Below are 12,816 nucleotides of genomic sequence, written 5' to 3'. Positions count from 1 at the left end.
ATTAAAAAAAAAAAAAAAATCCAAACCACTATACAAAGATAGAGATATTTTCTCATTTTTTAAAATATTTTGTCATTATTTTTATCATTTTTATCACATCGGTGTTAGAGGAATCACATTAGGGATTGATTGAAACTATACTCAATACTGTGTAAATTCTTCTCAATAGTTTGTTTCACCCTTGTTAAATTTTCTATATTTACTCTTTCTATTTGGAGCTGAAACATAAGATTAATGCCTTAATCCCAAACACAAAGAGAAAAAGAGAAAATGGTATCATAATTATTGTTTTCTCTTTTACATCCAGGAGGCTGAAATATCCTGAATCTAATAGTAAGTTAAGTGACTCACACCTTTTTATATGTGACTTTGTGTTTGAAAACTGAGTTTTGGTTCTCTGTGGCCCAGGATTAAAGTCTGTCCTAGATGTGAATCTCAACTCTGCCACTTAATAATTGTGTGAATTTGGAGAATGCATTCAAGTTCACTTAACCAGTTTCTTACTTGAAAATGACAATAATAATAGCTCTTCTGCATGGAGTTATGAAATGTATATGGAAAAATACAATGACTTATAATAGGTGCTAGGTTAAATGTTTAGTTCATGTCAGGCTTAGATCACAAATGAGAGATTCATGCTGGCTCTAAGTGAATAAAAAGATAGTCGACTGAAAATTATCCAGTTGAACTCATTGGATGGCTGGTAATCAACCATTTTAGCCATTTATATTCCTTTAAAGAAGAAATTAAGTCCTAATGTTTTAATTATAATTAAATGATATTTTTCCTGTAGTTTCAATTCCTAAGTAAATAATTACGATTAAATTGGACCTTGTAACACTATTTATATAGAAAGACCATCTTTATTTAGAAGAATTTGTTCCAAATTATTATGTTTTTGGCAAACTACTTGATGATGTGTCAAATAAACTCTATTTTTTTATAGCCACCTCTCAGATGGTTGCTAAAAGTCATATTTGCAAATAATGTTAAATGTCTGTATAGGCTGAATGTTTTGTGTTACTATATTCTTACAAGTATGAAAGCAAATGTCAGGTGCTTTTTGGTGCTTCAAAAAGAGAAGAAAGCAATTATCCACACTGGGCTTGTGACTCATTAATGAATTAAAGAGAAAAAAAGAAGTTAAATTAAATTCAGCTTTTGTAGAAAGAATACAAATCTTTCTCATCTGCCATGGAAGGTTACCTTATTTTCTCATTTCTAAGAGTTCACTGATTGTAACATTCAATATTGATTAGCGATTTTTTTTCAAGAAAAAAAATCCAGCATATTAAATGTATTGATCAATTTTAAAACAGGCCCTGATTTCAGATATGATAAAATACAGAAGCTACACACATTTTAGAATAGTGGAAATTTGGTACTCTGTATTTGAATTGGAAGAACTGGAAAGAGTGAAGACTCATTCCAAGAATAAACTTCTTAGTGTATTATTAGAAATAAAATGGAAACAAGGATCACCTTTTGGGGTACAATAATTCTTATTAACTCTGTGTACTTCTTTTCTTTTCTTTTTTTTTTTCCGTTGGTGCTAATGTGAAGTAGGTCAATTTTTTTTTTTAATTTTTTATTTTTTATAAACATGTATTTTTAGCCCCAGGGGTACAGGTCTGTGAATCGCCAGGTTTACATACTTCACAGCACTCACCAAAGCACACACCCTCCCCAATGTTCATAACCCCACCACCCCCTTCTCCCAACCCTCCTCCCCCCAGCAACCCTCAGTTTGTTTTGTGAGATTAAGAGTCACTTATGGTTTGTCTCCCTCCCAATCCCATCTTGTTTCATTTATTCTTCTCCTACCCACTTAAGCCCCCATGTTGCATCACCACTTCCTCATATCAGGGAGATCATATGATAGTTGTCTTTCTCTGCTTGACTTATTTCGCTAAGCATGATACGCTCTAGTTCCATCCATGTTGTCGCAAATGGCAAGATTTCATTTCTTTTGATGGCTGCATAGTATTCCATTGTGTATATATACCACATCTTCTTGATCCATTCATCTGTTGATGGACATCTAGGTTCTTTCCATAGTTTGGCTATTGTGGACATTGCTGCTATAAACATTTGGGTGCACGTGCCCCTTTGGATCACTACGTTTGTATCTTTAGGGTAAATACCCAGTAGTGCAATTGCTGGGTCATAGGGCAGTTCTATTTTCAACATTTTGAGGAACCTCCATGCTGTTTTCCAGAGTGGTTGCACCAGCTTGCATTCCCATGTGTACTTCTTTTCTTATACCTCGCCCCCACTTGTGAATTAAAAGAATTAGAAAAAGGAAATTCCACTCCCCAGTTACGGCCATATTGTCAGCAATATCACTGTTTAAAAAAAAGTAAGAGAAAGTCAATAAATATTAGGTGTTCTGCAACAATCACATTAAGGAATATTGCAGTTACAGTCCACCAGACTCATGTTTCCCGAAAGGGTCACACATCAGAACTACTCAGATAATACATTATAATGCAAATACATGACCACTAGCCTGTGATGAATAAAGGAGGGCTTCTAGGAGTAGACTTAGTCATCTGGTTTTTTTTTACATCTCCACTTTGAATTCTGATACAGAATTCAGAGATTTTGAAAACACTGTGGTGAATAAGTTGGGAGATCTTGGAGGATGGAATCTGTCTGTGCACTCTCTGATCTCCAAAGAAGTTCCTGGCTCATGGTTAAAAGTTGATAAATGTCTGTTGTAGAACAAATGTATGAATGGAATGTGCTAAGGTCCTGATGTGATTTAAAATCACTGAAAGAGGTTATATCAGGACAAATTGGTCAATACAAATGAGTTAGAAAACATATCACTGAGAATAAATGTATTCAAAAAGGTGGTGCTTTCCAAAAAAAATTCACTGAGTTCTTAAGAATTCAGTAATAAGTAACCGATTTCAAGACCCTTTATAGATTTTACTTTTAATTCCATTTTATTTAATAAGAAAAATAAGACTCAAACTGATTAGTTTCAGAGATTAAAAAAAAAAGAGTGTACATAAACATCATTTAACTTAAATTTACACGTTTCTACAGAGAACTTCATTTTCGTAGCTGCTGAGTGACCCAAATGGGTGAAAGTGTTGCTAATTGTACTTGCTATTAAAAGAAGAACAGTGGGGAGTGGAGGAGGAGGAAAGGAAGGAAAGAAGTGAGGGAGGGAAAAGGGGGTACGTCCAGCAATTAGTACAGGCTTCAAACACCTTCAATAGTTTAAAGTCACAGATAGCTGGAGTCACAAAACCAGGAAGAGGTTCAATATACTCTATGTTTGGAAGTGTGTATGTCCATATATACGTAAAATAAATAAACCACAGGAGTTGAAATAATAGTTGGAAAGAAATATGCTATTGAGAAGTCTTTGTTTTAGATTCTTACTATAAAAAGGTGGTGGATACCCATAAAAAACACACTCTGGTCTTGCACATTCAGTTTCACACTATCTAATAACTGAAGAATGCATTGTATGGAACTAAAAGTCTAAATAATGTGGTTTCCAAACAGTCAATATGTGGAATTCTTGTAGCAAAATGTAGATTGCCTCACTAATCTTTGTTTCTGTTTTTGGTGTAGCCCTTCATTTCCTCAAGTTTCTCTTCTGCTGCCATGAGTTATAATCTCTTTTTTTAATGATAATCTGTATATAGGGCCCTATAAAGGGTCAACCTCCAGAGCATATAAACACGTATCTTCTCTTCTTCAACCAACATTTTACATTGGTAAAATGGGGCAAAATAGGTGTCAACTATCTCCTTGATAGGTTGCTTTGTAGACCTATTCGTATATGTGCCCAACCAGCATTGTGTTTGGGGTCAAGCAGTTTCAATTCATTTTAGGCATATGGGCTCTTCCTTTTCTTCTTAGTGGATAACCTCTTTTTACCAAACTTGACAATAGACAATCTCCAATTGAACTTTTGCCTATGAAGACCTATCTTTTCTTTACCACACAAGATTTTAAGGTTACCAGTATCATTCACTTACTATAGCGAAAAGCATTTTGGATGATGAGTTAGAGTCCTGGATCTTCTATTTATTTTAAGGAGGTACCCTATGTTTTCTTGACAACTGTGAACAACAGAAGGTTGAGCACTATAATAAGATACATGTCTAAAACTTGCAGGCTACTACTTCTCCTAGTCTCTTCCTATGAGAAACCTAACACCATGATTTTGGTAATCTTTCTGAGTCTCAAAATCTTTCTCAAACTAGTGTTCCAGGATGCCAGCTTACCAACCCAGTCACAGATAGCATAGCAGTTAAAGATGATTTTCCAGCCCTGGATTACCTAATTTCTAAATTTCCTTTCAGGTTTAATATTACATGGTTTTCTGATTGTAATTTTTGAGGATTCTTATTTTGATTTTATAGAGACTTTTCAGTCATTCTTGCTTATATATGTAACAGGATAGATGATACCAAATATTAATAAAAGTAATACATTTGTTTATATAATAATAACAATTGTTTCTAGTACTTGCTTAGTTTGTGTTCTTACTAATAGAGGTTAATAGGAAGTAACATGGCTGGTTTGAAGAAATCACAGAATATGTACTAAAGCAAATTTATATGATAAATAACAATTTATATATGGCTCCAGAGTTTTTCTTTTTAAATATGAAAATTAAAATAGGCGATTTTCATATGTGACAGCATGTAATACTTTAAACTGAATTCTCTCATCTCAGCTTCTGTACTTAAACTTTATAGCTCTTATGATAGATTTATGTAAACTGTTACATTTATTTGATCATTTTAAATTACTGTAATCTAAACATGAAATTCAATTCTGTATAGCTTAAGATATTCTCCATATTTTGATTTTAAATGCTAAATGAGCCAAACTTTTAGACAAAATCTTTTTTAAAAAGTGATTTCCTATTTGCTTATATAAATCAGTAATGGTCTTATTTCCTACTATGAAGTGGCAAACTTTTGACCAGTGTTTTTGCCTAAATTCATTGAAAGTATAACTATAAGTTCATATTGCTTTTATAAATGTTGAATTCACAAATATGAGTAGGTTCTATGATTTTTACTGAAACTTCAACCTCAGCCAGTTATGGCCTAAGAAGCATTCATCCCTGACGCTACCTTTCAAATGCATTTGAAATCGTATAACCTGTCTTACGCTTGAAAATAATGTCCCTCCCTGATTATTACTAATTTATTTTGTATGTACTGATTGGCTTAAAATTAATCATAATCCATTTATTTGGTGTTTATATGCATGTCATTTGTAGAGTACTTCTAAGCTTGCCCTTTGTCAGCCTTCATTAGCTGGCCAGTTAATAACATGGAGGTACTTCTCATGTAACTTTGTTTTTGATTCTTTAAAAAAAAACAAAAAACCCTCTGCAAAACAGATTATAATAATATATATATAGAGAGAGAGAATATTATACCTGCAATGCCTAAAATCTAGAATAATGCCTGGACCAATCATAATAACTGGCCTTCTGAAATAAAATTTATTTTATCTTGATTCCATCTGAATTTACTTTTGATTTTCTTTCTAATCTCTTGCCTTCAGAGATTGGCATTATGAGATCACTAAGATATCTTAACTCTTATTAAGACTTATTAAGAGTTAAGACTTATTAGGGGGAACCTAGCTGGCTCTGTCAATAGAGCATGCTACCCTTGATCTCAGGGTTGTGAATTCAAGTCCCACATTGGCCACGGAGATTACTTTTAAAAAAGAGAAAGAAAATTAAGACTTATTAACTTTTTATTTTTTTAAAGATTTTATTTATTTACTTGACAGAGAGAGATCACAAATAGGCAGAGAGGCAGAGAGAGACAGAGGAGGAAGCAGGCTCCCTACAGAGCAGAGAGCCCGATGCGGGGCTCAATCCCAGGGTCCTGGGATCATGACCTGAGCTGAAGGCAGAGGCTTTAACCCACTGAGCCACCCAGGCGCTCCAAGACTTATTAACTTTTTTTTCTATATATGTTATGTCTTGATAAATACTTATAATTTATATTTGACCCAGTTTTAAATATGTTCTGAAGTAAACATATATGCATAGACAGAATAGTTAAAATGAAATTAAAACACAGATAATAAATCATATAATAAAGATTAGAAATTGTTCAACTAGAAACCAGAATGAGATAATTGTTGAAACTCAGTATTTGATTTGACCTTGCATTTTCTGACTGCCAAGAAGAACAAAAAACATTTTCATTTTTCCGGTTTAATAAGAAAGAGTGTCATTAGACTTTTAGATACCAAAATGGCTGTTTTCTGTAGCCAGAAATTCCTTACTTAGGCCTTTCATCTTCCTTTTATTCATTCACCAATTTACATATTATCTGCTTTTTGAAACCTTGCATTACATACTCAATGAAGAATTGTCTTTTCTCTGAATTTATACATTGCTAATTATAAAAGTATAGCTGTTACTAATTGAGTGCCTATCATACGCAAGGCAAATAACAGACACTGAATTATCTCCAATCCTAGCAATAATCCTGCAAGATTCGTGCTATTTTACCCTCTTTGCAGATGATGAAACTGAGACTAAGAGAAGAAAGTAATTTGCACAAGGTCAAATAGCTAATAAGGGCAGAGTTCCTTAGCTGAATTCCGGTAACACTCTGTAATTATAGGATTTCTTCATGGAGAATGTTCATATAAAAAAAAAAAAAAAATCCATAGCTGTGTAATAACTCCATAAGCTTTTTTCACTCTTCCTCCAAAAGAGAAGTTATATGAAACCCATTGACATTTGAATATTACTCTGCTTTCTTGCAGCCTGTGAACTTATGAATCAAGGCATCTTGGCCCTGGTCAGCTCCATTGGCTGCACGTCAGCAGGGTCCCTCCAGTCGCTGGCAGATGCCATGCATATCCCCCACCTCTTCATACAGCGCTCAACAGCTGGGACCCCAAGGAGTGGCTGTGGACTCACCAGGAGCAACAGGAATGATGACTACACTCTCTCTGTTCGCCCACCTGTCTACTTAAATGACGTTATCCTGAGAGTGGTCACAGAATATGCCTGGCAGAAATTCATTATATTCTATGATAGTGAATATGGTAAGTGTTTGTGATTTGGGTGAGTTCTATAATATTTGCATGACAAGCAACTTCATTAAATCTTGAAAAACTTCAAGGAGCTTACTCATTGCTATCTGGGGTTTTCTTGTTCTGTCATTATCTTCTTACAATCTAGCAGCAAAAGCAAAAGTCTTGTTAAGTTCAACTTCAGCTGTTTCTATGAAATCACTTTGAAGTCAACTTAAAAAATAAATACCTATACCTAATGCTCAGTTTATAAATGTTTCTAAAGGGAATCTGACTCCAATATATCTTGAATTTTCAAATATTGAGAAGTCATAAAGACAATACTTTCTTTCTTCCATTTTCAAAATTATTTTATCTTTATAGAATAATAAAACACTGTTTTGGACAGATCCTGGAACACTGAAAATAGATGCCTACTCATATTTACTGGTAAAAAAAAAAAACTGACATATTTTACAACCTTAAGCTCTTTGAAAGTAACAGTTGATATTAGTTAATAGCATGGTATTTTGTCTGCAATATGAAATTTCACAAAAATGCCGAGTAGTATGAAGACACTTAATTTCTTTAATTTCCCAAGATAAAACACAAAACATTAGCCTTATTTACTGTAATTCAAGAAGAAAATACTTAATCTCAGTATTTTAACTTGTGTTACATTAAGAAAAGTGAATAAAAATGATAACTATATTGTTTATTTTTTTCCTGAATAAATCTGTTTTCTAACTGACTGATCCCAAAGATGTTCAAATTTAGTTTCTCCAGTTATTGTCATTAGGGGGAATAGAGATGGATATCATAAAATGAAAGAAAATTAGCAGGTCTTCATGAAGATACATATTTCGAAACATATGTTTCTTTAGAGATTTGCCTTAAAAAGGACTCTCAGAAAAATATTTTCCATTCAGTCTTGATGGGTCTGGATTTTATTTTTTTATTTCAAAAAATCAAGACGATTTCACCCTCTGTACTACAACCAATTTTTTCTTAGCAACTAAATAAACATTTAAAAATAATGGTTTTCTTGTCATCATCTACCCAGCATTGTGAGCAATACTGGAGAACAGTTACACAAGAGCGAGCCAGAAAGTGGCATCAATAGAACTGAGTCAAAACAGGTTGGCAGAAATCTGGAAAGCAACGAATAGGAGCCCCTGTGGACTCCCAGGGAGGGAGAGCAAGTGGCAGTTACATTTAGCCCCAAATATTCAAAGGTCGCATGGGGTTTTGGCAGCCTGAGTAGCAGTAAACTTGATGGGTAGATTTCAGCTAGAAGTCTGTGGCCCTCTCCAGAAGCACAGTAGTCTCCAGGACGGAAATCCTTATTTTTGTTGCTTAATTCATATTATTTAAGGATCACAGAACAAAAACCAAGAGACTGCAATGAATAAAATAAAAAAAAGAAAAAATAATAATTGGCTCATCAGTAAAAGTAAGGGTTGAACACAAATTTGAAATTTGCTGATAGGATTATTTAGTGAACATTGTAAACTCTATCTCTGGAAAAAAATATGTTGAATATGCTTTTGTCAGTTTTCTTTCCGTCACATTATTTACGATTTTTATAACCTTAACTGGCATTCATTCTCACAATCTCTGCTCAAATATTACCTGAAATAATGAATTTTTAAACTGTAAAGCTTTCTTTCATAGGAGGAAAATATTTTTTAGTTAGTCCTGTCAAAATAGTCCAGTAAAATAGAGAACAGAAAAGTGTTTGTGGTGAAAGTTTTTCACAACATTAAAATGAGAATTTTGCTTTTTCATTATATCCATCCATGAAGGAAGAAAATCCCTTGTTACCTTATTGCCAAGCCCTACCTGGTTTACAGTTAGGAAATTCTCATAAGAGAAGATGTTTTCATTATTGATGAAGTAAATGTTTTCGAAAATGTACACTAAATTCATAGTCATAGAAAATCATTTACATTCACTTGACATTTCTTATTCTCCTTTCCTTTGTTTAATAAGTAAATAAGTTGCTATTATCACAGTGTATGACTGAGTCCTCTGTTAGAAGCAGGGTTTGTTTTAGGAATAATAATAATAACAAAAATATTTCCTTTTACTTTGATGATAAGCTTGCTTTTGACTTACTTTTTAATTTAATAATTCATGAAGAATTACCCTGCTTGTATCCTTAAAATTATTTCCACTAATATTCTTGATTAACAAAAGAAAATTTCCCTTTGATACTCACAATAAACATCGCTAGTAAAGAACTGGGCTAGAGTCCAAAATAAACATCAAACTATCCAAATACCTTCTACTTTGAAGAGGGCTACATGTATTTACATATCCATTCATCAATGTCATCATTTTAAGTTCAAACATTGGAATTATACTTGACTTTTATCTTAGTTATCAGGAATTGCTTTCATTAAGGAATGGATTAAGCATCATCTATGGATGAAATAAGGCATCCTGCTGGAGCCAAATGTGATTGAAGATGTATTTTGCTTATAAAAATATACTTTAAAGAAAAAGAAAAAAAAACGAGATTAGGCTTCTATATCCAGTTAATTAGAGAAACACTTTTTTCAAAAGCAGTTAATTATGATTAAGGGCACAGTGTAAAAGTCTACGTTAAATTCCCTAACAAAGAAAATTCAAGTCTTTGATTCTAAGTAAATGGATGAAAACAGAAAAGAAAATGTGGAAACTTTTTTTGAATGGATTGATTCAAGACATTTTTTAAAAGGCTTGAAAAGAGTTGAGGAAGTGTTGAGCTTTTTAAAAATGTGTCATTTAAGAAATGTTCATTGCTCACTTGCTTAGTGCTTAGTGCAATGCAAAATAAGAAATAAAAAGTTTTACAGAATGTAGTCTTAGCCCTTAAGAAGCTTACAATTAACAAAAGAGGTAAAAATATTTATGACTCTTCTAATCGAGAAAATAGTGTGTTAAGTGTCATGAATGATGCAGACTGCATGCTAATGGTGTTTAATGAAGAAGATGTTGAATTTTTGGCAGCAGGGATCAAAGAAGGCTTTAAGGGTGGACCTTGACCTTGAAAGTTGCCTTTTGAAATGCTAGCTAACTTTCACAATATGTGAGAGAGAAAGTGTGAACAAGTCTTGTAGCAATAAAATATATTAAAAATAGTATCTCTGAACACTTAATTTGCCAGGCCTAAGAATAAGCATTTTACTTTAAATCATGTAATCTTCTCAACAACTCTATGAAGTAGGTAATATTTTCATCACAATTTTACAAATAAGAAAACAGAAAACAAAAACAAAAACAAAACAAAACAACTGGGTTACTTGCTCACAAAACACAGCTAAGTATCAGAGCTGAGTTCTAAAGTCTGATCAGAGCCTATCTATACTCCTTACTGTGTATAATGAATATAAAGGAGATACAGTGAACTATTCCCCAAGAATATAATAAAAAGGGCTAATCTTACAGAGAGCATTTATTATCCCCAGGCTCTGTTCCAAGTGCCTACACTTATCATCTCATTTAAGCCTCACAACAGCCCTCTGAGGTAGGGGATGATGATAATGATGATGATGATGTTGATGATGATGATGATTTTTGCAAATGAAAAAACTGAGGATGTAAGACATCAGGTAATTTGCAAGTAAGCTGAGAAGCATGAATTCAAACCCTGATAGTCATTTCCATAGTCTTTGCTTTTCACCACTAGGGTATTCTGACACTATGGAAATAAGAGTAAAATTAATTCCTGACAACTGTAAAATTAAAAAAAAAAAACAAACCAAGTTTACAAATGAAATACACAGAATCATCTTTATTAAAGAGACACGATGATGTCAATCCTGCAGATCCTCACCATATTAATATCATCAAGGAAGAATACTGTATGTTGATTCAGAAGATTGGGTTATCACTGGAAGTATGGAAACAGGACAGTCATGGGCCAAAGGAGGCTGACCCATCACCGCAAACAGCTGCCTGCCTGCAGAATAACCATTCTTGCTTTTAAATTTGCCAACTGAATGCAAAGTTCATTTGAGAGACCAATACCTCCCACTGAAAAACTATATTTTTTGGCTCTCTTACAGCTGGGAATTGTGATATAATATTGTCAAGAGCTATGAAGGGTCTGAGATTTTACTTGCATCAGTTTCACGGATGCTGGCAGATAGAGGACAGATAGAGGACTTTAATGCTCATGGTACAGAAAGCAGCGTGAGCCTCATATTAATGCTGCTTCCTCTTGACCTCAAGTCTTACAAGACTACGTGGAGCTACTCCAGTGGATGCTGTACATGCAGTGGGCTTGTATGGCAGCTGAGGAGCCCTGGCTTTGGGAATCTGGATCTTGTATGATGGGCTGCTAAAGTAAACCTTCTTGGCATATGTCCAGAAAAAGACACTATCTTCGTTCTAAATAAGTCTCTCTTACCTAGGGAGAGTTTCTGCTTGCATAATATGCCATGAGACACCAAACCTATAGAGAATTGTCTCTCCAAAAGACTTTTTTGTTTGTTTGGCATATATATATATATATATGCCAGTCCTAAAACCAATGTGGTTAATCTTACTGACAGGAGGTAAGATCAGATCAACTCAATTTGTCTCTTCTGCATTTATCTAAGGACACTATAAAAAAGATTTTTAATAAGTGAGATTGGTATTAACTATGCCCATCAGGGTCCTGGAATCAGCAAGCTAAATAAATCCCATAAACTATCAAGAGGCTACTTTAAAAAGTCAGAGAGTTTCCTCCTTAAATTTCGGCAAAACCTTTTTACTTGGCCAGAAGCATTGATCCACGTACAATAGGATTTATTGGTAATTGCAAATGTTCTACCTGTCTCACAAGGGGAAGTTCTATCATCCAGAACAACCTTGTCCATTGAGCTGAGGCTGACCTGAATGACTTCTAAGGCTGAAATCGAAATTCACGGGGAAAAAAATCTAATTGGATGATTCCTATCATAGGGAAGACCACTGACAGGACACACCTCAGTAATAAGTCAGATATGGCTCCATGTAGCTCCCCCAAATTAATTAGGTAAGCCTCACTTTAGAGAGACCTCAGTAAAGTACTGTATCATCTGGTGTTGGTGTTTACCTGAACACTTTAAAGTCTCAAAGCCACCCCTAATGTATGACTCCTGTCTTCAGAAGGAGGTAACCTTCACACAAAAACTATAGTTCTGGAAGGGCACATGATGTCTCTGGTGTGGTGTGGGAGGGGACTGGGGAGAAGGAAGTTAGTAAAGAGTGGAGGGAATGGTTAGTTACAGTGCTGGGACCCCCTGAGTGAGACAGTAAGGCCTTCAATATGACTTTTGGTATTCCTAAGAGTTCTCAATTCATACAGGATATTTGAATCCAGCTCTTGATTAGGAGGGACAGCCTGAGGTCAGACAATACAATCTGTCTTTAGTGTTTGTTTCAAGGGTTAACAACCTACTGTTGGGCCTGAAATTTCTTTCTGTGTAAATAAAGTTTCACTGGAGCACAGCATGTTCATTTGTTTGCATGTTGTCTATGTCTGCTTTTGAGCTATAATAGCAGAGTTGTGCTGTTGCGATAGAAATAATATAACCCATAAGCCTAAAATATTACACTATGGTCCTTTTAGAAATTGTTTACTAGCCTCTGTTGTATGGCATCATTCTAGTGATTTTCTTACTGCCTCATGTAATGAATGAAGGTACAGGTAGAGAAGGTATTTGGAGAGACTAACAGGTGTTTTGCAGGGGGACTGTATCCCCTGTGGTTTCCAATAGTCTTTTTGATAAAATTAAGGGAATGATGATCAAATCCTGAGTATAGCCCTCTCTG

General features: G+C 34.3%; 1 protein-coding gene across 2 annotated transcripts in view; it reads left to right on the top strand.

The window, feature by feature from the left end:
* GRID2 (glutamate ionotropic receptor delta type subunit 2) overlaps window positions 1–12,816 on the top strand; it is a 1,533,206-nt gene that overhangs the window by 784,612 nt on the left and 735,778 nt on the right. For both annotated transcript variants that reach the window (XM_059172726.1, XM_059172716.1), the window contains exon 3: window positions 6,778–7,062. In XM_059172726.1, the coding sequence (XP_059028709.1) occupies window positions 6,778–7,062 (285 nt within the window). The remainder of the gene's footprint in view (window positions 1–6,777; window positions 7,063–12,816) is intronic.

The sequence above is a fragment of the Mustela lutreola genome, chromosome 1 (assembly GCF_030435805.1).
Source record: "Mustela lutreola isolate mMusLut2 chromosome 1, mMusLut2.pri, whole genome shotgun sequence".
Taxonomy (NCBI): Eukaryota; Metazoa; Chordata; class Mammalia; order Carnivora; family Mustelidae; genus Mustela; species Mustela lutreola.
This window is presented reverse-complemented; position numbering and strand designations above follow the sequence as displayed.